The sequence below is a fragment of the Salmo salar genome, chromosome 01 (assembly GCF_965601325.2).
Source record: "Salmo salar chromosome 01, fSalSal1, whole genome shotgun sequence".
Lineage (NCBI taxonomy): Eukaryota > Metazoa > Chordata > Actinopteri > Salmoniformes > Salmonidae > Salmo > Salmo salar.
Window position 1 is genome coordinate 111675001 of NC_138291.1, and position 25520 is coordinate 111700520.

Consider the following 25520-nt stretch of genomic DNA (forward strand, 5'->3'; position numbering starts at 1 on the left):
CGCATTGATTATATGCAACGCAGGACAAGCTAGTTAAACTAGTAATATCATCAACCATGTGTAGTTAACCAGTGATTATGTTAAGATTGATTGTTTTTTATAAGATAAGTTTAATGCTAGCTAGCAACTTACCGTGGCTCCTTGCTGCACTCGCGTAACAGGTGGTCAGCCTGCCACGCAGTCTCCTCGTGGAGTGCAATGTAATCGGTGTCCAAAAATGCCGATTACCAATTGTTATGACAGCTTGAAATCAGCCCTAATTAATCGGCCATTCAGATTTATCGGTCGACCTCTAATTCTAACTATAGAATTATAACAAACATTCTATTTCCATGATTCCAAAAGTTTACCTAAGGGTTTTGATCTAAATCGTAATTGCAACATTTGGTAAAAAAAAAAGGCCTAGTATTTTTGTCCATATCGTGACAGTGTGGAAGTGATCTCAAATGAGGGCAGGAAATGCAGAAATTGATGGAAATGCAGGAAATCATTTCAATTGAACAGTATAAACCAATCAGAATGGAGAAAGACCCATTTAAATAATTTTGAATATATGTGTTGCCACCCTAAAATACCGTTGAATACCGTCATGCCGTCAAAACTTAGAAAAACAGCATGATATGACATTTTGGCCATATCGTCCAGCCCTACTGTGGTATATTACTGAAAATGGGTTTTCTTCTTGCTCAAAAATACTTTCCAGAAAGTACTGGAGTAACAAGTCCTTGTGATTAGATAGAAAAGGCTTGCTGTGCAACCTTTCAGTTTTTTAGTTGAAGATGGACAAAGAAAGAAAGACCGTTATTCACAAAACCACCTGATGAACATATTCAATCACTAGTTGTTCACTAGTATAAACCACCTGATGAACATATTCAATCACTAGTTGTTCACTAGTATAAACCACCTGATGAACATATTCAATCACTAGTTGTTCACTAGTATAAACCACCTGATGAACATATTCAATCACTAGTTGTTCACTAGTATAAACCACCTGATGAACATATTCAATCACTAGTTGTTCACTAGTATAAACCACCTGATGAACATATTCAATCACTAGTTGTTCACTAGTATAAACCACCTGATGAACATATTCAATCACTAGTTGTTCACTAGTATAAACCACCTGATGAACATATTCAATCACTAGTTGTTCACTAGTATAAACCACCTGATGAACATATTCAATCACTAGTTGTTCACTAGTATAAACCACCTGATGAACATATTCAATCACTAGTTGTTCACTAGTATAAACCACCTGATGAACATATTCAATCACTAGTTGTTCACTAGTATAAACCACCTGATGAACATATTCAATCACTAGTTGTTCACTAGTATAAACCACCTGATGAACATATTCAATCACTAGTTGTTCACTAGTATAAACCACCTGATGAACATATTCAATCACTAGTTGTTCACTAGTATAAACCACCTGATGAACATATTCAATCACTAGTTGTTCACTAGTATAAACCACCTGATGAACATATTCAATCACTAGTTGTTCACTAGTATAAACCACCTGATGAACATATTCAATCACTAGTTGTTCACTAGTATAAACCACCTGATGAACATATTCAATCACTAGTTGTTCACTAGTATAAACCACCTGATGAACATATTCAATCACTAGTTGTTCACTAGTATAAACCACCTGATGAACATATTCAATCACTAGTTGTTCACTAGTATAAACCACCTGATGAACATATCCAATCACTAGTTGTTCACAAGTATAAACCACCTGATGAACATATTCAATCACTAGTTGTTCACTAGTATAAACCACCTGATGAACATATTCAATCACTAGTTGTTCACTAGTATAAACCACCTGATGAACATATCCAATCACTAGTTGTTCACTAGTATAAACCACCTGATGAACATATCCAATCACTAGTTGTTCACTAGTATAAACCACCTGATGAACATATCCAATCACTAGTTGTTCACTAGTATAAACCACCTGCGACATTGTCTATTTTTCTAGCAAGTTTGATCTGAAGAGGACATATATTTCTGAAGTCTCTCTCTGGATGCCCCAGGGTGGAAGTGGAATGGGGAAAGGGGGATACCTAGTCAGTTGTACAACTGAATGCCTTCAGCTGAAATGTGTCTTCTGCATTTAACCCAACCCCTCTGAATCAGAGAGGTGCGGGGGGCTGCCTTAATCGACATCTACTAGGCTACCTGCCGCCCCTCGGTGTGTGTGTGTGTGTGTGTGTTTGTGTTTGTGTGTGTTTAGGGGGATAGAGTGTCTGCCGTTGGTTTCAGGCCAGCTGTGGGGGGTGGGGGTCAGGGTCGGCCCCTGCTTGCTGGTCTGAGTGGAGCAGAGCGGCAGGGAGGCTCATCTTTTGTTTATCTGCTTCACTGCAAAGCCCTGTGACTGTGTACCAAATACCACCCTATTCCTTATATAGTGCACTACTGTTGACCAGGGCCCATTGCGCTCTGGTCAACAGTAGTGGACTAGGGAAAAGGGTGCCATTTGAGATGCAGAGCCCTGGGTTTATTCAGAGAGGTGCTGCAGATGGATGCCTGTTCAGATTGTTGTTTTCTGGCTGTAGCAGAGGGCTCAGCATCACATGAGGCTATAATTAACATTTAAACACATCCAACCTCAGGATTGATGTGACCCTTCAGCCTGTTGAAATGTTGAGCGGTACAGATCTAGAATCAGGGTTTACAGCTTGGTATGTTCTGAGAAAGCTGCTGGAAGTACTGTAGAAACATCATCAAGAAAAGCAATGAGAAAAATGGTCTCCTTGTTATATTTCACTATTCATACGTTTCCTCTTTCAATCAGCAGGCTACATTTTGAACGTGGTGGTGTTGGAATCAACACAGATTTGTGAAACCTCTATAGTGTGACTCAGTGTGGCCTCATAGTGTGACTGAGTCCTCACTGCTGTTCCTCTGTTTGACTTCCTGTGTCTGAGTCCACTCCTCTGTTCCTCTGTTTGACTACCTGTGTCTGAGTCCACTCTCCTCTGTTCCTCTGTTTGACTACCTGTGTCTGAGTCCACTCTCCTCTGTTCCTCTGTTTGACTACCTGTGTCTGAGTCCACTCTCCTCTGTTCCTCTGTTTGACTTCCTGTGTCTGAGTCCACTCCTCTGTTCCTCTGTTTGACTACCTGTGTCTGAGTCCACTCTCCTCTGTTCCTCTGTTTGACTACCTGTGTCTGAGTCCACTCTCCTCTGTTCCTCTGTTTGACTACCTGTGTCTGAGTCCACTCTCCTCTGTTCCTCTGTTTGACTACCTGTGTCTGAGTCCACTCTCCTCTGTTCCTCTGTTTGACTACCTGTGTCTGAGTCCACTCTCCTCTGTTCCTCTGTTTGACTACCTGTGTCTGAGTCCACTCTCCTCTGTTCCTCTGTTTGACTACCTGTGTCTGAGTCCACTCTCCTCTGTTCCTCTGTTTGACTACCTGTGTCTGAGTCCAAGTCCTCTCCTCTGTTCCTCTGTTTGACTACCTGTGTCTGAGTCCAAGTCCTCTCCTCTGTTCCTCTGTTTGACTTCCTGTGTCTGAGTCCACTCTCCTCTGTTCCACTGTTTGACTTCCTGTGTCTGAGTCCACTCTCCTCTCCTCTTGTCGTCCCCAGCTGCTTGTGGAGTATGGGTACAACTGCCAGCGCAGCGCCACAACCTATCTCTGTCTCAGGCTCCATATCCTCTGTAGCAGCGCACCAGCATCCTCCTACGCTTGAGAGTCTCCATGGCAACGGGGCGGTGAACAGCAGGCAGTCTCTCAGCATGAGCTCTTCCCAGACGGTGAAGATCCACAGCGGCAAGGCCAAGTCTATCATCACTAACAAGGTGGCACCTGTCGTTATCACGTAAGTCTCATCACGCCTCCAATCATTCAAGTCAGGTAACCACCATCCAAGGGATATTACCATGTTTATCTCTGAGGCTTTGATCACTAAGGTGTGAATGGATGGGGGGGAGTGTGTGGGGACGGGGGTGAATGGTGAAGTGTGTGTGAACGGGGGGGGGGGGGGGTAGTTGAGTTGTGTGTGTGTGTGTGTGCTGTTATCTAATTTGTCTTGTCTTGGGTTCAGAAGATAAGGTCATTTATCTGACTAATGAAATGTTGGGTCGGTCTCCAGTAGGAACCTCAGGACCAGTGACTAATGAAATGTTGGGTCGGTCTCCAGTAGGAACCTCAGGACCAGTGACTAATGAAATGTTGGGTCGGTCTCCAGTAGGAACCTCAGGACCAGTGACTAATGAAATGTTGGGTCGGTCTCCAGTAGGAACCTCAGGACCAGTGACTAATGAAATGTTGGGTCGGTCTCCAGTGGGAACCTCAGGACCAGTGACTAATGAAATGTTGGGTCGGTCTCCAGTGGGAACCTCAGGACCAGTGACTAATGAAATGTTGGGTCGGTCTCCAGTAGGAACCTCAGGACCAGTGACTAATGAAATGTTGGGTCGGTCTCCAGTAGGAACCTCAGGACCAGTGACTAATGAAATGTTGGGTCGGTCTCCAGTAGGAACCTCAGGACCAGTGACTAATGAAATGTTGGGTCGGTCTCCAGTAGGAACCTCAGGACCAGTGACTAATGAAATGTTGGGTCGGTCTCCAGTAGGAACCTCAGGACCAGTGACTAATGAAATGTTGGGTCGGTCTCCTTTGGGAACCTCAGGACCAGTGACTAATGAAATGTTGGGTCGGTCTCCAGTGGGAACCTCAGGACCAGTGACTAATGAAATGTTGGGTCGGTCTCCAGTGGGAACCTCAGGACCAGTGACTAATGAAATGTTGGGTCGGTCTCCAGTAGGAACCTCAGGACCAGTGACTAATGAAATGTTGGGTCGGTCTCCAGTAGGAACCTCAGGACCAGTGACTAATGAAATGTTGGGTCGGTCTCCAGTGGGAACCTCAGGACCAGTGACTAATGAAATGTTGGGTCGGTCTCCAGTAGGAACCTCAGGACCAGTGACTAATGAAATGTTGGGTCGGTCTCCAGTAGGAACCTCAGGACCAGTGACTAATGAAATGTTGGGTCGGTCTCCAGTAGGAACCTCAGGACCAGTGACTAATGAAATGTTGGGTCGGTCTCCAGTAGGAACCTCAGGACCAGTGACTAATGAAATGTTGGGTCGGTCTCCAGTAGGAACCTCAGGACCAGTGACTAATGAAATGTTGGGTCGGTCTCCAGTAGGAACCTCAGGACCAGTGACTAATGAAATGTTGGGTCGGTCTCCTTTGGGAACCTCAGGACCAGTGACTAATGAAATGTTGGGTCGGTCTCCAGTAGGAACCTCAGGACCAGTGACTAATGAAATGTTGGGTCGGTCTCCAGTAGGAACCTCAGGACCAGTGACTAATGAAATGTTGGGTCGGTCTCCAGTGGGAACCTCAGGACCAGTGACTAATGAAATGTTGGGTCGGTCTCCTTTGGGAACCTCAGGACCAGTGACTAATGAAATGTTGGGTCGGTCTCCAGTAGGAACCTCAGGACCAGTGACTAATGAAATGTTGGGTCGGTCTCCTTTGGGAACCTCAGGACCAGTGACTAATGAAATGTTGGGTCGGTCTCCAGTGGGAACCTCAGGACCAGTGACTAATGAAATGTTGGGTCGGTCTCCAGTGGGAACCTCAGGACCAGTGACTAATGAAATGTTGGGTCGGTCTCCAGTAGGAACCTCAGGACCAGTGACTAATGAAATGTTGGGTCGGTCTCCAGTGGGAACCTCAGGACCAGTGACTAATGAAATGTTGGGTCGGTCTCCTTTGGGAACCTCAGGACCAGTGACTAATGAAATGTTGGGTCGGTCTCCAGTGGGAACCTCAGGACCAGTGACTAATGAAATGTTGGGTCGGTCTCCAGTGGGAACCTCAGGACCAGTGACTAATGAAATGTTGGGTCGGTCTCCAGTAGGAACCTCAGGACCAGTGACTAATGAAATGTTGGGTCGGTCTCCAGTAGGAACCTCAGGACCAGTGACTAATGAAATGTTGGGTCGGTCTCCTTTGGGAACCTCAGGACCAGTGACTAATGAAATGTTGGGTCGGTCTCCAGTGGGAACCTCAGGACCAGTGACTAATGAAATGTTGGGTCGGTCTCCAGTGGGAACCTCAGGACCAGTGACTAATGAAATGTTGGGTCGGTCTCCTTTGGGAACCTCAGGACCAGTGACTAATGAAATGTTGGGTCGGTCTCCAGTAGGAACCTCAGGACCAGTGACTAATGAAATGTTGGGTCGGTCTCCTTTGGGAACCTCAGGACCAGTGACTAATGAAATGTTGGGTCGGTCTCCAGTGGGAACCTCAGGACCAGTGACTAATGAAATGTTGGGTCGGTCTCCAGTGGGAACCTCAGGACCAGTGACTAATGAAATGTTGGGTCGGTCTCCAGTGGGAACCTCAGGACCAGTGACTAATGAAATGTTGGGTCGGTCTCCAGTGGGAACCTCAGGACCAGTGACTAATGAAATGTTGGGTCGGTCTCCAGTGGGAACCTCAGGACCAGTGACTAATGAAATGTTGGGTCGGTCTCCAGTAGGAACCTCAGGACCAGTGACTAATGAAATGTTGGGTCGGTCTCCAGTGGGAAACTCAGGACCAGTGACTAATGAAATGTTGGGTCGGTCTCCAGTAGGAACCTCAGGACCAGTGACTAATGAAATGTTGGGTCGGTCTCCAGTGGGAACCTCAGGACCAGTGACTAATGAAATGTTGGGTCGGTCTCCAGTGGGAACCTCAGGACCACTAAGAGGGATTGGATGCTTTGTTTCACCATGTTGCAGATGACGGCTACGTTATCTTCTGTATTCTAGATATAATTGCAGACAGGAGTTTCAGATCCACGATGACCTCTTCAGAACAAACTACAAAGTGGGCCGGATATCAGACTCCATGCCTGAACACTACTTGGTACAGGTAGGAAGAAAACACAACACAGGCCCCTCAGCCACCATCATTGTTTTGTTCAGCATTGAGATATTTAAGAGAGGAGACCTGGATCAAAATGACCTGACAGCAGCCCTCTCGCTCTCTCCAGACCTACCCCTTGTTACGTCACATTTATGTCGTTGTTACACCTTGTTACTTCACATTGATGTCGTTGTTACCCCTTGTTACTTCACATTGATGTCGTTGTTACCCCTTGTTACGTCACATTTATGTCGTTGTTACCCCTTGTTACTTCACATTGATGTCGTTGTTACCCCTTGTTACTTCACATTGATGTCGTTGTTACCCCTTGTTACGTCACATTGATGTCGTTGTTACCCCTTGTTACTTCACATTGATGTCATTGTTACCCCTTGTTACTTCACATTGATGTCGTTGTTACCCCTTGTTACTTCACATTGATGTCGTTGTTACCCCTTGTTACGTCACATTTATGTCGTTGTTACCCCTTGTTACGTCACATTGATGTCGTTGTTACCCCTTGTTACTTCACATTGATGTCATTGTTACCCCTTGTTACTTCACATTGATGTCGTTGTTACCCCTTGTTACTTCACATTGATGTCGTTGTTACCCCTTGTTACGTCACATTTATGTCGTTGTTACCCCTTGTTACTTCACATTGATGTCGTTGTTACCCCTTGTTACATCACATTGATGTCGTTGTTACCCCTTGTTACTTCACATTGATGTTGTTGTTACCCCTTGTTACGTCACATTTATGTCGTTGTTACCCCTTGTTACGTCACATTGATGTTGTTGTTACTAGAGGTCGACCGATTAATCGGAATGGCTGATTAATTAGGGCTGATTTCAAATTTTCATAACAATCGGAAATATATATTTTTGGACGCCGATTAAAAAAAACCTAAAAAATATAAAAATAAATAAATAAAAAAAATTATATATATATATATATATATTTTTTTTTAGACCTTTATTTAACTAGGCAAGTCAGTTAAGAACACATTCTTATTTTCAATGATGGCCTAGGAACGGTGGGTTAACTGCCTTGTTCAGGGGCAGAAAGACAGATTTTTACTTAGTCAGCTCAGGGATTCAATCTTGCAACCTTACGGTCTTGCAACCTTACGCTCTAACCATCTGCTTTACATTGCACTCCACGAGGTTACGCAAATGCAGTAAGAAGCTAAGGTAAGTTGCTAGCTAGCATTAAACTTATCTTATAAAAAACAATCAATCAATCATAATCACTAGTTAACTACACATGGTTGATGATATTACTAGCTTATCTAGCATGTCCTGCTTTGCATATAATCGCTTAGGTACACGTTGCTCCAACCATAAACATCAATGCCTTTCTTAAAATCAATACACAAGTATATATTTTTAAACCTGCATATTTAGTTAATATTGCCTGCTAACATGAATTTCTTTTAACTAGGGAAAATGTGTCACTTCTCTTGCAAACAGAGTCAGGGTATATGCAGCAGTTTGGGCCGCCTGGCTTGTTGCGAACTGTGAAGACTATTTCTTCCTAACAAAGATGTTGTTGTTACCCCTTGTTACGTCACATTTATGTCATTGTTACCCCTTGTTACTTCACATTGATGTTGTTGTTACCCCTTGTTACGTCACATTTATGTCGTTGTTACCCCTTGTTACTTCACATTGATGTCGTTGTTACCCCTTGTTACTTCAAATCAAATGTATGTATATAGCCCTTCTTACATCAGCTGATATCTCAAAGTGCTGTACAGAAACACAGCCTAAAACCCCAAACAGCAAGCAATGCAGGTGTAGAAGCACGGTGGCTAGGAAAAACTCGCTAGAAAGGCCAAAACCTAGGAAGAAACCTAGAGAGGAACCAGGCTATGAGGGGTGGCCAGTCCTCTTCTGGCTGTGCCGGGTGGAGATTATAACAGAACATGGCCAAGATGTTCAAATGTTCATAAATGACCAGCATGGTCAAATAATAATAATCACAGTAGTTGTCGAGGGTGCAACAAGTCAGCACCTCGAGTAAATGTCAGTTGGCTTTTCATAGCCAATCATTGAGAGTATCTCTACCGCTCCTGCTGTCTCTAGAGAGTAGAAAACAGCAGGTCTGGGACAGGTAGCACGTCCGGTGAACAGGTCAGGGGTCCATAGCCGCAGGCAGAACAGTTGAAACTGGAGCAGCAGCACGGCCAGGTGGACTGGGGGCAGCAAGGAGTCATCATGCCAGGTAGTCCTGAGGCATGGTCCAAGGGCTCAGGTCCTCCGAGAGAGAGAAAGAGAGAATTAGAGAGAGCATACTTAAATTCACACAGGACACCGGATAAGACAGGAGAAATACTCCAGATATAACAGACTGACCCTAGCCCCCCGACACATAAACTACTGCAGCATAAATACTGGAGGCTGAGACAGGAGGGGTCAGGATGAAACCCCCAGACAGGGCCAAACAAGAAGGATATAACCCCACCCACTTTGCCAAAGCACAGCCCCACACCACTAGAGGGATGTCTCCAACCACCAACTTACCGTCCTAAGACAAGGCCGAGTATAGCCCACAAACTTCACATTGATGTTGTTGTTATCATCTTGCGTGGCCGTTGAGTGGAGCGTTGTCAGCTCTCCCATTGGTCTTTTTGATCCTCCTATCACCTGTCAGAGAGCTGTTCAGGGAGGCCCAGACCCTTATTGTTACCGAGGAGTTGGTTTACTCACATAGATCACTACGGTTTCACCTGATGGCTTTAAACAAGGATGGACATCTGATAATGAATGACGAGGCTACAGAGATCAGTGTGAAACGAGCAACATTAACGGTTATCCACAGTGGTATCGGAGGTCCCCTTCAACATAAAAGTTTCCTACTATTGTTGCTAATGTTGCTCATTTCACACTGATGCTATAAAGACCACCTTGAATAAATGTGTTATGAAGTCCTGGTAGGTATTTATTTATTTATTTATTAGGGGACAATGCACATTAATCAACATCAATATTACAATAATGCAACATCCATGTAAATGGGGTTAGCCAAAAGCTAATTTGCAGCCGTATTCCCTGGGCAGGTATGTAGGTTCTTTTTAAGTGTTCCCCATACTGACTCTACTGTACCCCCAACAACAACTGTTGATGGAAAAAGGGCATTTCTAAATGCATGTATTAGATTGTTTGATTGACTGTACTGTATGTCTGTAGGGTGAGTTCTTCATGGTCCAGGACGTGTACAGCAAGGCTGACGTCCTCAACACTACTGGCAGCTACGGAGCGCCAAACTACCGCCAGGTGAAAGGAAGCTACCCGCTGTACGGCATGGGCCAGCCCAGCCTGAATGGCTTCAAACAGGTCCTCCAAAGACTACAGAGTCAAGGGCATGAGGTTAGTGCACTGCCTTCAGGGGGGATGTTTTCACTGTGTCTGCATCCCAAATGGAACTCTATTTCCTTCATAGTGCACTACTGTTGACCCATAGGTCTGTGTCTCTGTGTGTCTCTGTGTGTCTCTCTCTGTCTGTCTCTGTCTCTCTGTCTGTCTCTGTCTCTCTGTCTCTCTCTGTCTGTGTCTCTCTCTGTCTGTGTCTCTCTGTGTCTCTCTTTTTCTCTCTGTCTCCCTCTCTGCGTGTCTCTGTCTCTCTGTCTCGGTCTCTCTGTCTTCCTCTCTGTGTGTCTTTGTCTCTCTGTATCTCTGTCTCTGTATCTCTGTCTGTCTCTCAATTTCAATTCAAAGGGATTTATTGGCATGGGAAACATATGTTAACATTGACAAAGCTAGTGAAATAGATAATAAACTAAAGTGAAATAAACAATAAAAATAAACGGTAAACATTACACTCACAGAAGTTCCAAAAGAATAAAGACATTACAAAAGTCGTGTGTGTGTGTGTGTATATATACAGTGTTGTAACGATGTGTAAATAGTTAAAGTACAAAAGGGAAAATAAATAAATAAATATGGGTTGTATTTACAATGGGGTTTGTTCTTCAGGGTAGCCTAGTGTTTAGAGCGTTGGACTAGTAACCGAAAGGTTGCAAGTTCGAATCCCCGAGCTGACAAGGTACAAATCTGTTATTCTGCCCCTGGCCAACATTGTTAACCCACTGTTAGGCCATCATTGAAAATAAGAATTTGTTCTTAACTGACTTGCCCAGCTAAATAAAGGTAAAATAAAAATTCATTGGTTGCCCTTTTCTTGTGGCAACAGGTCACAAGTCTTGCTGCTGTGATGTCACACTGTGGTATTTCACCCATGGGAGTTTATCAAAATTAGATTTTTTTATTTGTGGATCTGTGTAATCTGAGGGAAATATGCTTCTCTAATATGGTCATACATTTGGCAGGAGGTTAGGAAGTGCAGCTCAGTTTCCACCAGTTTTGTGTGCAGTGTGCACATAGCTTGTCTTAACTTGAGAGCCAGGTCTGCCTTCGGTGGCCATTCTCAATAGCAAGACTATGCTCACTGAGTCTCCTCTCTGTCTCTCTCATGTCTGTCTGTCTGTCTCGCTATCTTCTCTTCCGCCTGTTGCCTTTCTGTGTTGTGGATAAATATTTGAGGGGTCAGGTGCCACTAAGCGCAAACACAAACCCTGGCTGTGTGGCAAATGGCACCCCATTCCCTATATAGTGTACTACATTTGACCAGGGCCCATAGGGCTCTGTATAGGGAATAGGGTGCCATTTGTATAGGGCCCATAGGGCTCTGTATAGGGAATAGGGTGCCATTTGACCAGGGCCCATAGGGCTCTGTATAGGGAATAGTGTGCCATTTGAAACTCAACCCCATGTGGAATGATGGAAAATAAAGAATATCTCTCAGGGTCGTGAGTCCAGTATGGAAACTCACTGTAATCCAAATGAAATCAACTTAATTATATAGCAGCGAGTTCATGATCAATTCCTGACTCATGTGGTACATGTCAAATGACAACGGAATGTTTCCAATTGGGTTTGGAACAAAGCTTTACAGATTCTAGAACCAAATAACTGGCCTGTTGAATCCTTATTATTCCTGGGCCCGTATTCAAAAACGATCTGGGTTTAGAGGGCTGATCTAGGATCAGGTTTCCCCTGTCTGCATCATCGTATTAATTACTGACTCTTTTTGAATATAGGCTGTGATTTCTCTCCTCTCTTTCCAGGAGGTGATGTTCTTCTGTGTGCGTGAGGAACCGGTGGTGTTCCTGCACCTGGAGGAGAACTTTGTTCCATACACCCCCCGGAGGAAGGAGAACCTCCATGAGAATCTCCATGGCCTGGACAAGGAGGAGACGGTGGAGAACCTGGAGCTCACCATCAGGAAGGAGGTGACCTGGCCTCCTCCTAATAAACCTAGAAACCTCCTCTTTATCTATCAATATACTGGCCTCCTCCTACTAATAAACCTCTTTACTAATAAACCTCTTTATCTATCAATATACTGGCCTCCTCCTACTAATAAACCTCTTTATCTATCAATATACTGGCCTCCTCCTACTAATAAACCTCTTTATCTATCAATATACTGGCCTCCTCATACTAATAAACCTAGAAACCTCTTTATCTATCAATATACTGGCCTCCTCATACTAATAAACCCAATGTCCCTCTTGGTCCAGCAGTAAACAGCTTGTCCACTCTACAGATAGTCCCTTTTGATCCAGCAGTAAACAGCTTGTCCACTCTACAGATAGTCCCTTTTGATCCAGCAGTAAACAGCTTGTCCACACTACAGATAGTACCTCTTGATCCAGCAGTAAACAGCTTGTCCACTCTACAGATAGTCCCTTTTGATCCAGCAGTAAAGAGCTTGTCCACACTACAGATAGTCCCTCTTGATCCAGCAGTAAACAGCTTGTCCACTCTACAGATAGTACCTCTTGATCCAGCAGTAAACAGCTTGTCCACTCTACAGATAGTACCTCTTGATCCAGCAATTAAACAGCTTGTCCACACTACAGATAGTACCTCTTGATCCAGCAGTAAACAGCTTGTCCACACTACAGATAGTCCCTCTTGATCCAGCAGTAAACAGCTTGTCCACTCTACAGATAGTACCTCTTGATCCAGCAGTAAACAGCTTGTCCACTCTACAGATAGTACCTCTTGATCCAGCAGTAAACAGCTTGTCCACTCTACAGATAGTACCTCTTGATCCAGCAGTAAACAGCTTGTCCACTCTACAGATAGTACCTCTTGATCCAGCAGTAAACAGCTTGTCCACTCTACAGATAGTACCTCTTGATCCAGCAGTAAACAGCTTGTCCACTCTACAGATAGTACCTCTTGATCCAGCAGTAAACAGCTTGTCCACACTACAGATAGTACCTCTTGATCCAGCAGTAAACAGCTTGTCTACACTACAGATAGTCCCTTTTGATCCAGCAGTAAACAGCTTGTCCACACTACAGATAGTCCCTCTTGATCCAGCAGTAAACAGGTTGTCCACACTACAGATAGTACCTCTTGATCCAGCAATTAAACAGCTTGTCCACACTACAGATAGTCCCTTTTGATCCAGCAGTAAACAGCTTGTCCACTCTACAGATAGTACCTCTTGATCCAGCAGTAAACAGCTTGTCCACTCTACAGATAGTCCCTCTTGATCCAGCAGTAAACAGCTTGTCCACTCTACAGATAGTCCCTCTTGATCCAGCAGTAAACAGCTTGTCCACACTACAGATAGTCCCTTTTGATCCAGCAATTAAACAGCTTGTCCACTCTACAGATAGTCCCTCTTGATCCAGCAGTAAACAGCTTGTCCACTCTACAGATAGTGTTCCCAGTAGGTCTCTAGAGTCTACTATATGTGTTAGTAGTAGTAGTTTATTCCATTTGACATGTAGGCCATACTTGGCAGCTAAAACCTGAATTGCAGGTTACAAGTAAACAAAAAAGTTTTCTTAAATTGCTTGACCAGTAAAACAAACATACATCATGTCTGTAGCTTGCGCATGTTGAAGGCATCTACCTGTATTCTGATGGTAGGCGAGTTGGGCGCCGGGCGAGCTGGGCGCCGGGCGAGTTGGGTGCCTATAGTGACTTGGGCGCCTATAGTGAGTTGAACTATAGGGACAGGGTTGGGCGGTAGGGACAGGGTTGGAGGGTAGGGACAGGGTTGGTAATGACAGGGTTGGAGGGTAGGGACAGGGTTGGTAATGACAGGGTTGGAGGGTAGGGACAGGGTTGGTAATGACAGGGTTGGAGGGTAGGGACAGGGTTGGTAATGACAGGGTTGGAGGGTAGGGACAGGGTTGGTAATGACAGGGTTGGACGATAGGGACAGGGTTGGTAATGACAGGGTTGGAGGGTAGGGACAGGGTTTAATGACAGGGTTAGAGGGTAGGGACAGGGTTGGGCGGTAGAGACAGGGTTGGTAATGACAGGGTTAGAGGGTAGGGACAGGGTTGGGCGGTAGAGACAGGGTTGGAGGGTAGGGACAGGGTTGGTAATGACAGGGTTAGAGGGTAGGGACAGGGTTGGGCGGTAGAGACAGGGTTGGTAATGACAGGGTTGGACAGTAAGGACAGGGTTTGGCGGTAGGGACAGGGTTGGTAATGACAGGGTTGGAGGGTAGGGACAGGGTTGGAGGGTAGGGACAGGGTTGGTAATGACAGGGTTGGAGGGTAGGGACAGGGTTGGTAATGACAGGGTTGGAGGGTAGGGACAGGGTTGGTAATGACAGGGTTGGAGGGTAGGGACAGGGTTGGTAGAGACAGGGTTGGACGATAGGGACAGGGTTGGTAATGACAGGGTTGGAGGGTAGGGACAGGGTTTAATGACAGGGTTAGAGGGTAGGGACAGGGTTGGGCGGTAGAGACAGGGTTGGTAATGACAGGGTTAGAGGGTAGGGACAGGGTTGGGCGGTAGAGACAGGGTTGGAGGGTAGGGACAGGGTTGGTAATGACAGGGTTAGAGGGTAGGGACAGGGTTGGGCGGTAGAGACAGGGTTGGTAATGACAGGGTTGGACAGTAAGGACAGGGTTTGGCGGTAGGGACAGGGTTGGTAATGACAGGGTTGGAGGGTAGGGACAGGGTTGGAGGGTAGGGACAGGGTTGGTAATGACAGGGTTGGAGGGTAGGGACAGGGTTGGTAATGACAGGGTTGGAGGGTAGGGACAGGGTTGGGCGGTAGAGACAGGGTTGGTAATGACAGGGTTGGACAGTAAGGACAGGGTTGGGCGGTAGGGACAGGGTTGGTAATGACAGGGTTGGACAATAGGGACAGGGTTAGATGGTAGGGACAGGGTTGGGCGGTAGGGACAGGGTTGGTAATGACAGGGTTAGAGGGTAGGGACAGGGTTGGGCGGTAGAGACAGGGTTGGTAATGACAGGGTTGGACAGTAAGGACAGGGTTGGGCGGTAGGGACAGGGTTGGTAATGACAGGGTTGGACAATAGGGACAGGGTTAGACGGTAGGGACAGGGTTGGTAATGACAGGGTTAGAGTGTAGGGACAGGGTTGGGCGGTAGAGACAGGGTTGGTAATGACAGGGTTGGACAGTAAGGACAGGGTTGGACGGTAGGGACAGGGTTGGGCGGTAGGGACAGGGTTGGTAATGACAGGGTTAGAGGGTAGGGACAGGGTTGGGCGGTAGAGACAGGGTTGGTAATGACAGGGTTGGACAGTAAGGACAGGGTTGGACGGTAGAGACAGGGTTGGTAATGACAGGGCTGGTTACCCTTCTGATAACCAGGTGGCGAATCGCATCTCTGCATGTCTGGCAGACATATCATCTCCTGTCTGGATTACTGCAACTCGCTGTTGGCTGGGCTCCCTGCCTGTGCCATTAAACCCCTACAACTCATCCAGAACGCTGCAGCCCATCTGGTGTTCAACCTTCCCAAGTTCTCTCACGTCACCCCGCTCCTCCGCTCTCTCCACTGGCTTCCAGTTGAAGCTTGCATCCGCTACAAGACCATGGTGCTTGCCTACGGAGCCGTGAGGGGAACGGCACCTCCGTACCTTCAGGCTCTGATCAGGCCCTACACCCAAACAAGGGCACTGCGTTCATCCACCTCTGGCCTGCTGGCCCCCGTACCTCTGCGGAAGCACAGTTCCCGCTCAGCCCAGTCAAAACTGTTCGCTGCTCTGGCACCGCTATGGTGGAACAAGCTCCCTCACGACGCCAGGACAGCGGAGTCAATCACCACCTTCCGGAGACACCTGAAACCCCACCTCTTTAAGGAATACCTAGGATAGGATAAAGTAATCCTTCTAACCCCCCCCCCCCCTAAAAGATTTAGATGCACTATTGTAAAGTGGTTGTTCCACTGGATATCATAAGGTGAATGCACCAATTTGTAAGTCGCTCTGGATAAGAGTGTCTGCTAAATGACTTAAATGTAAATGTAGGAACAGGGTTGGGTGGTAGGGACAGGGTTGGTAATGACAGGGTTGGAGGGTAGGGACAGGGTTGGTAATGACAGGGTTGGGCGGTAGGGACAGGGTTGGGCGGTAGGGACAGGATTGAGCGATAGGGACAGGGTTGGAGGGTAGGGACAGGGCTGGTAATGACATGGTTGGATAATAGGGACAGGGATGGTAATGACAGGGTTGGAGGGTAGGGACAGGGTTGGGCGGTAGGGACAGGGTTGGACGGTAAGGGACAGGGTTGGTAATGACAGGGTTGGACAGTACGGACAGGGTTGGTAATGACAGGGTTGGAGGGTAGGGACAGGGTTGGTAATGACAGGGTTGGGCGGTAGGGACAGGGTTGGTAATGACAGGGTTGGAGGGTAGGGACAGGGTTGGGCGGTAAGGACAGGGTTGGTTATGACAGGGTTGGAGGGTAGGGACAGGGTTGGAGGGTAGGGGAAGGGTTGGTAATGACAGGGTTGGAGGGTAGGGACAGGGTTGGTAATGACAGGGTTGGGCGGTAGGGACAGGGTTGGGCGGTAGGGACAGGATTGGGCGATAGGGACAGGGTTGGAGGGTAGGGACAGGGCTGGTAATGACAGGGTTGGACGGTAGGGACAGGGTTGGTAATGACAGGGTTGGGCGGTAGGGACAGGATTGGGCGATAGGGACAGGATTGGAGGGTAGGGACAGGGTTGGTAATGACAGGGTTGGAGGGTAGGGACAGGGTTGGTAATGACAGGGTTGGAGGGTAGGGACAGGATTGGGCGGTAGGGACAGGATTGGGCGATAGGGACAGGGTTGGAGGGTAGGGACAGGGTTGGTAATGACAGGGTTGGAGGGTAGGGCCAGGGTTGGTAATGACAGGGTTGGAGGGTCGGGCCAGTGTTGGTAATGACAGGGTTGGGCGGTAGGGACCAGGGTTGGTAATGACAGGGTAGGGACAGGGTTGGACGGTAGGGCCAGGGTTGGTAATTACAGGGTTGGAGGGTAGGGATAGGGTTGGTAATGACATGGTTGGACAGTAATGACAGGGTTGGGTGGTAGGGACAGGGTTGGAGGGTAGGGACAGGGTTGGTAATGACAGGGTTGGACGGTAGGGACAGGGTTAGCGGTAGGGACAGGGTTGGGCGGTAGGGACAGGGTTGGGCGGTAGGGACAGGGTTGGAGGGTAGGGACAGGGTTGGACGGTAGGGACAGGGTTGGTAATGACAGGGTTGGAGGGTAGGGACAGGGTTGGACGGTAGGGACAGGGTTGGTAATGACAGGGATGGTAATGACAGGGTTGGACGGTAGGGACAGGGTTGGAGGGTAATGACAGGGTTGGAGGGTAGGGACAGGGTTGGAGGGTAGGGACAGGGTTGGAGGGTAATGACAGGGTTGGAGGGTAGGGACAGGGTTGGAGGGTAGGGACAGGGTTGGAGGGTAGGGACAGGGTTGGAGGGTAGGGACAGGGTTGGAGGGTAGGGACAGGGTTGGTAATGACAGGGTTGGTAATGACAGGGTTGGTAATGACAGGGTTGGAGGGTAGGGACAGGGTTGGTAATGACAGGGTTGGAGGGTAGGGACAGGGTTGGTAATGACAGGGTTGGAGGGTAGGGACAGGGTTGGTAATGACAGGGTTGGAGGGTAGGGACAGGGTTGGACGGTAGGGACAGGGTTGGTAATGACAGGGTTGGAGGGTAGGGACAGGGTTAGACGGTAGGGACAGGGTTGGTAATGACAGGGTTGGAGGGTAGGGACAGGGTTGGATGGTAGGGACAGGGTTGGTAATGGTTGTTGTGCTAGATTTATCCTCAGACGTTGTTCGACTCCTCCAGTATCCCCGTGTAACACCCACCTGGGTGATGTTTCCTCTGCTGCAGAATCGGGTGCTAAAAGCTCTCCACACATCAGTCCAGAGTTCTAGTCATCCTCATTACAAGGCAGCCGTCTGCCATCTCAGCAGTGCATTTCTCTTACGCTTTGGCTGGTGAAACGTCAAGCTGTCTCAAAAATGCATCAAATGCAAACAGTCGGCTGACTAGCTAGCACATCCAGATTCCATCATTTCTGCATTTCCCATACTCAAGACAAGTAGATATATTGGATCAAAATGATATTAGTTAAAGAAAGAAAAATCATTACAATGAACAAACAAAGCAGGTAAAATCAGCCGCAGTGTTTCCTAACGTCAGTAATAATGGTGTGATGTTCTCTGGTTTCTCTAGCTCCACGACTTTGCCAAGTTGAACGATAACGTTTTCTACGTGTATAACGATATCGAGCACTTCAAGGGCGAGCCTCAGAGGATGACCATTACCTGTGAGGAGGACATCCACGTCACAGAGGAGGTCTACAGGAGACCGCTGTTCACCATGCCACTCTACAGGTTCATAGTCACTTCCTCTTTTTCACTCCTTCTTTTTTGATTTGTTTTTCTTTTTTTTTGTTATTGACACAATGCAACAAGTTGTCTGCTCTCTCTGCTCTCTCTCTCTGCTCTCTCTCTCTCTCTGCTCTCTTTCTCTGCTCTCTCTCTCTCTGCTCTCTCTCTCTGCTCTCTCTCTCTCTCTGCTCTCTTTCTCTGCTCTCTCTCTCTCTCTGCTCTCTTTCTCTGCTCTCTCTCTCTCTCTCTCTGCTCTCTCTCTGCTCTCTTTCTCTGCTCTCTCTCTCTCTCTGCTCTCTCTCTCTGCTCTCAATTCAATTTCAGTTTCTCTCTCTGCTCTCTCTCTGCCCCCTCTGCATTCGGGAGAGGCGAGGGAGGAGAGATCGGTTGCATCTCAGATGGCATGCCATTTGATAAATCTAGTGCACTACTTTGTCCAGGGCCCTATGGGGAATAGAGTGCCACTTGGGAAGCCTCCTTTAGCATCCTGTTAGTAATCAGATCAGAGGAGCCAAAGCTTGTATTGAGATGTAATGAACAGCCAGCTCCAGTCCTCTCCAGACATGTCTACATGTCCCCTCTCCTTCCCACACAACCATCTGGATCTGAGGGATGACCCCTATAACGTCAACAAAGAAAATGTTTGAGGGGGGGGGTGTGTGTGTGTGTGTGTGTGTGTGTGTGTGGTGTGTGTGTGTGTGTACAGTAAAGACCTAGTTATCTGGTGATAAAGACAGGGAGCAGAACAGGCCTCCTGGGTGTGGGATTTATCTCTGTACTCTGGAACTCCCTGGTGGGCTGTTTTTGTTTTAGACCTATGTTTCCCAACCACCATTGGTCAAAAGTAGTGCACTACATAGGGAATAGGGTGCAAGTTGGGACACATATGATATTAGTAACCAGTTGTCTCTTATTACTGTCTGTCTCATTCCAGGTCAATGTTGTCTTCCTATGTTGTGACCTCCATAAAGGCAATATTGACAAAATAGATGGGATTTCTCCTGTGAAAACACAGTAACACTCGCTCTCTTTCTCTCTCTGTTCTTTCTCTCTTTCTCGCTCTCTCTGTTCATTCTGCTCTCTTTATCTTGCTCTCTCTCGCTCTCTCTTCTTTCTGCTCTCTCTCTCGCTCTCTCTTCTTTCTGCTCTCTCTCGCTCGCTCTCTCTTCTTTCTGCTCTCTCTCGCTCGCTCTCTCTTCTTTCTGCTCTCTCTCGCTCGCTCTCTCTTCTTTCTGCTCTCTCTCGCTCGCTCTCTCTCTTCTTTCTGCTCTCTCCTTTCTTCTCTCTCTCTCTCTCTCTCTCTCTCTCTCTCTCTCTCTCTCTCTCTCTCCTCTCTCTCTCTCTCTCTCTCTCTCTCTCTCTCCTCTCTCTCTCAGGTACTACCGGCTGCCACTACCGATGGAGGGAGCACCTCTAGAGGAGGATTTTGATGCCTTTGTTACTGTTCTCAGGGTGAGGAGGGTTCTTAGTCTTCTCAGGGCGAGGAGGGTTCTTAGTGTTCTCAGGGTGAGAAGGGTTCTTAGTGTTCTCGGGTGAGGAGGGTTCTTAGTCTTCTCAGGGCGAGGAGGGTTCTTAGTGTTCTCAGGGCGAGAAGGGTTCTTAGTGTTCTCGGGGTGAGGAGGGTTCTTAGTGTTCTCGGGGTGAGGAGGGTTCTCAGGGTGAGGAGGGTTCTTAGTGTTCTCGGTGCGAGGAGGGTTCTTGGTGTTCTCGGGGCGAGGAGGGTTCTTAGTGTTCTCGGGCGAGGAGGGTTCTTAGTGTTCTCGGGGCGAGGAGGGTTCTTAGTGTTCTCGGGGTAAATCCTCTTGTATTTGTCTTAATGTAGTCACACTCGAATACCTTTTCCAGTAATATATTGGAGTGTGCCTTCCTCGTATGTGAACCTACCTTCTTCATTGAACTGTTTGTTGATTTGATGCACCATCCAATAACTTTTTATATCCTGTCCTTAAGTGGTGGTCCCGCCTTCTTTCATCTGCTAGAAACATCCTGAGGATGATCTGTACTTCCAGTTCCAGGTCTTTACAGGCTCTGATCTAACAGCAGTGACCCGGCAGGGCTGCACCTGGACAGGATGTTCTGTACTTACCCTGATGTCTTTACAGGAGACATTAAATATATTCATGAGTGGAACATTCTAGAACACCTGGAGATTCTCAACCAGGTTCTGAGACGGAAGATGGGAGGTTGACCCCACTCTCACACTGTGCACTGCTGTGCCCCATCCATCACCAATAACCATAATAGTTATTCTGAATATGACATTAAGCCTCACATCTAACTTTATACCTTCATCTGTACAGGATGTGATTTCTATCTTTCTATCTTTCTATCTTTCTATCTTTCTATCTTTCTACTCTGTCGTCTGTCTGTCTGTCTGTCTGTCTGTCTGTCTGTCTGTCTGTCTGTCTGTCTGTCTGTCTGTCTGTCTGTCTGTCTGTCTGTCTGTCTGTCTGTCTGTCTGTCTGTCTGTCTGTCTGTCTGTCTGTCTGTCTGTCTGTCTGTCTAGCCTTTTTGGAGTGACTGTTTATCTAGTGACAGGCAGACTGTCCAGTTCTCTGTGGTTTTAAAGTGGTTGTTTCCAGTAGTTAGGGAATTTTATTCCTGCTGCTGCTCTGCTCTGTTTCATCTCTGTCTGTCTGCTGAGTGTTTGTTTCTCTGTCTCTGTCTGCCTGTCTGTCTGACTGCAGCTCTACAGTGTTTGCTAGGTCTGTGATAGCTACCTGATACGTTTCTTCACACTTCCTGTTTCAGTGGTTGAAAGGGAGGGGTTGGGGGGGTGCGGTAGCCGGGTCCCAGATCTGCTTGTGCTCTTGTCAACTTGATTACTTTCATCATCAAACCATGGCATGGCAATGAGTGACAAGGAGTTGGCATGGTAACACAGACTGGCTCAGGCTAGGGGGGGGAGCTTCAGTTCAAAAACAATCTAAATCACATGGCTCCAAATGTACGTCACATTTCTGGTAGCAGCTGCACTAGACTGCTAAACAAACAGTGGTTTTATTAAACGTTTTGGTGATAATAGCAGCTGGTTAAAAGGCAGACAAATGGGAATCCTCCAATAGTTTGGTCACATGGTCAGGGTGTAGACTGTAGACCAGCAAGACAAACACTCCCAATTCCTTTTCAAATGTGTGTGTTGGTTTAGAGGACAGCTAGAAACTCCGGATGAGTTGGTCAAATAAAGTTAGGAGAGATCAAAGTGCAACTTTTTCATTTGTATGTGGTGTTTTCCAATCCCTTGTATTTGTGTTGCGTGTTTTCAGGAGAGCCCCAACCTGTCTTTGAGAAGGGATGTTTCCAGGCCTCTGCCTGCCCTGTTGTTCAGCTGTCAGGTGGGGGTAGGGCGGACCAACCTAGCCATGATCCTGGGGACCCTGGTCCTCAACCACCTGAAGACAACCCATGAACCACCACAGTAAGACTGGACTCAACCTCTGCAACCAAACTGTACCCTTTCCTAGAGATACACTACATGGCCAACAGTATGTAGACACCTGCTCGTCAAATATCTCATTTCAAAATCATGGGCATTAATATGGAGTTGTTCCCCCCTTTGCTGCTATAACATCCTCCACTCTTCTGGGAAGGCTTTCCACTAGATGTTGGAACATTGCTGCAGGGACTTGCTTCCATTCAGCCACAAGCACATTAGTGAGGTCTGACACTGATGTTGAGCGATTAGGTCTGGCTCGCAGTCGTCGTTCCAATTCATCCCAAAGGTGTTCGATGGGGTTGAGGTCAGGGCTATGTGCAGGCCAGTCAAGTTATTCCACACTGATCTCGACAAACAATTTCTACATGGACCTCGCTTTGTGCACAGGGGCATTGTCATGCTGAAACAGGAAAGGGCCTTCCCCAAACTTGCCACAAAGTTGGAAGCACAGAATCGTCTAGAATGTCATTGTATGCTGTAGCGTTAAGATTTCCCTTCGCTGGAACTAAGGGGCCTAGCCCGAACCATGAAAAACAGCCCCAGCCCATTATTCCTCCTCCACCAAACTTTACAGTTGGCACTATGCATTCGGGCAGGTAGCGTTCTCCTGGCATCTGCCAAACACAGATTTCTCTGTTGGACTACCAGATGGTGAAGCGTGATTCATCACTCCAGAGAACGTGTTTCCCCTGTTCCAAAGTGCAATGGCGGTGAGCTTTACTCCACTCCAACTAGTCCTGTTCTGTGAGCTTGTGTGGCCTACCACTTTGCGGCTGAGCCGTTGTTGCTCCTAGACGTTTCCACTTCACAATAACAGCACTTACAGTTGACCAGGGCAGCTCTAGCAGGGCAGAAATTTGACAAACTGACTTGTTGGAAAGGTACAGGCCATTCTAGTCCCACTGTTTGTCTATGGAGATTGCATGGCTGTGTGCTCATTTTTATACACCTGTCAGCAATGGACGTGGCTGAAATAGCCTTATCCTCCAATTTGAAGGGGTGTCCACATACTTTTGTGTATGTAGTGTCTTGCCAGGCCGTCATTGCATGTAAGACATTGTTCTTAATTGTCTGGTAAAATAAAGGTAAACATTCACTATGAAACTGATCCAGATTATACCCAGAGGGCAACATTTGGCACGTGACGTGTTAATGATGTTTTCTGTTTGCAAACAGTTTTTCTGCTTGAGTAAACATCATTAGAACCAGATTTGCCCACTGGGTAGGCCTATATTTCAATCAAATGATGGATTGATCAGTGTCATAATTAACCAGTGGTGATGTAGTTAAACTGTAATGAAGCGTTTTAAAGATGGCTGCCTGTCCGGTTTGTTATTGTTTTCAGAGTGGAAGAGGCAGAAGCCAAGCCCCTGTTCCAAGTCATTCAGACCCTCATCAACAGACTACCTGAAGGACAACAGGTCATGGAAGAGGTGAGGGAGCCTGAAATGTGTCATCTAGTTAGATACATAGCGATAGTTCCCAGCATCTAAATCATTCTGTCCCTTTGGTTCTTCAGGTTGACCAAGCGATCGCTCTGTGTTCAGAAATGCACAACATAAAAGAAGCGATATATGAAAATAAGAAGAAGCTTGAAGCGATCGGAGATGATTATCAAATTCAGGTGGGTTTATGTTTCAGATTGATCAAAACGTTATCAGTACCCTATGATGATGTTGATACAGTAATATGATGCTGCAGTGCTTAGCTAGTATGTTATGATTCTAGGGAAGCACGACCAAAGACTACTGTCTGACTCCTTGATGTCTGTCTCTTCTAGGGAAGCACGACCAAAGACCACTGTCTGACTCCTTGATGTCTGTCTCTTCTAGGGAAGCACGACCAAAGACTACTGTCTGACTCCTTGATGTCTGTCTCTTCTAGGGATGCACGACCAAAGACTACTGTCTGACTCCTTGATGTCTGTCTCTTCTAGGGAAGCACGACCAAAGACTACTGTCTGACTCCTTGATGTCTGTCTCTTCTAGGGAAGCACGACCAAAGACTACTGTCTGACTCCTTGATGTCTGTCTCTTCTAGGGAAGCACGACCAAAGACTACTGTCTGACTCCTTGATGTCTGTCTCTTCTAGGGATGCACGACCAAAGACTACTGTCTGACTCCTTGATGTCTGTCTCTTCTAGGGAAGCACGACCAAAGACTACTGTCTGACTCCTTGATGTCTGTCTCTTCTAGGGATGCACGACCAAAGACTACTGTCTGACTCCTTGATGTCTGTCTCTTCTAGGGAAGCACGACCAAAGACTACTGTCTGACTCCTTGATGCCTGTCTCTTCTAGGGAAGCATGACCAAAGACTACTGTCTGACTCCTTGATGTCTGTCTCTTCTAGGGAAGCACGACCAAAGACTACTTTCTCCACAGAGCCATCCAGAGCCTGGAACGCTATTTCTACCTGATTGTGTTCAACGCATACCTTCATGAACAGGTATGGTTTTGTCCCAAATGGCACCCTATTCCCTTTACCGTGCACTACATTTTGCAAGGACCCATAGCGAGTATTATCTTTCACCCGTACATACAGGCCAATGTTATTTAGCATTGACTCTGCTTGTTTTCTGTCTGTCATTGTCTGTGCTTTGAGATGACAAGTGTCCTGTTTTTACCAAACGAATACATCTCAATCTTTATGTCTGTTTTTACCTTGGAAAACAAAGACATCTCAACCTTTATTTCCTGTTTTTACCATGGAAAACAAAGACATCTCAACCTTTATTTCCTGTTTTTACCATGGAAAACAAAGACATCTCAACCTTTATTTCCTGTTTTTACCATGGAAAACAAAGACATCTCAACCTTTATTTCCTGTTTTTACCATGGAAAACAAAGACATCTCAACCTTTATTTCCTGTTTTTACCATGGAAAACAAAGACATCTCAACCTTTATTTCCTGTTTTTACCATGGAAAACAAAGACATTTCAACCTTTATTTCCTGTTTTTACCATGGAAAACAAAGACATCTCAATCTTTACGTCTGTTTTGTGGTGTTGCAGTATTCTCTTGGCTTTGCGTCCAACTTCAGCCAGTGGCTGTGTGCTCACCCCTGGGTGTACCGCCTGCTGGCCTGTATGGACCTATCAGAACTCTCCGCTCCGCCTGATCTCGTCACCAAGGGAGCCCGCGTTCTGGTGAGAACCTCCCACCAAATGACATCACATCACACTCAGTCAGACCCACCGCAGAACATCACACTCAGTCAGACCCACTGCAGAACATCACATTCAGTCAGACCCACTGCAGAACATCACATTCAGTCAGACCCACTGCAGAACATCACATTCAGTCAGACCCACTGCAGAACATCACATTCAGTCAGACCCACTGCAGAACATCACATTCAGTCAGACCACTGCAGAACATCACACTCAGTCAGACTCACTGCAGAACATGGAACTCAGTCAGACCCACTGCAGAACATGGAACTCAGTCAGACCCACTGCAGAACATGGAACTCAGTCAGACCCA

At 46.8% G+C, this 25520-nt stretch overlaps 1 protein-coding gene across 3 annotated transcripts in view; it reads left to right on the forward strand.

Annotated features, from left to right (window-relative positions):
- pald1a (phosphatase domain containing paladin 1a) overlaps positions 1-25520 on the forward strand; it is a 179834-nt gene that overhangs the window by 35974 nt on the left and 118340 nt on the right. For all 3 annotated transcript variants that reach the window (XM_082978763.1, XM_045687471.2, XM_045687469.2), the window contains 11 exons: positions 3625-3858; positions 6809-6911; positions 10098-10277; positions 12035-12199; positions 18440-18600; positions 19974-20049; positions 21864-22015; positions 23379-23466; positions 23553-23657; positions 24386-24481; positions 25049-25183. In XM_082978763.1, the coding sequence (XP_082834889.1) occupies positions 3638-3858; positions 6809-6911; positions 10098-10277; positions 12035-12199; positions 18440-18600; positions 19974-20049; positions 21864-22015; positions 23379-23466; positions 23553-23657; positions 24386-24481; positions 25049-25183 (1482 nt within the window). In that variant the 5' untranslated portion in view covers positions 3625-3637. The remainder of the gene's footprint in view (positions 1-3624; positions 3859-6808; positions 6912-10097; positions 10278-12034; positions 12200-18439; positions 18601-19973; positions 20050-21863; positions 22016-23378; positions 23467-23552; positions 23658-24385; positions 24482-25048; positions 25184-25520) is intronic.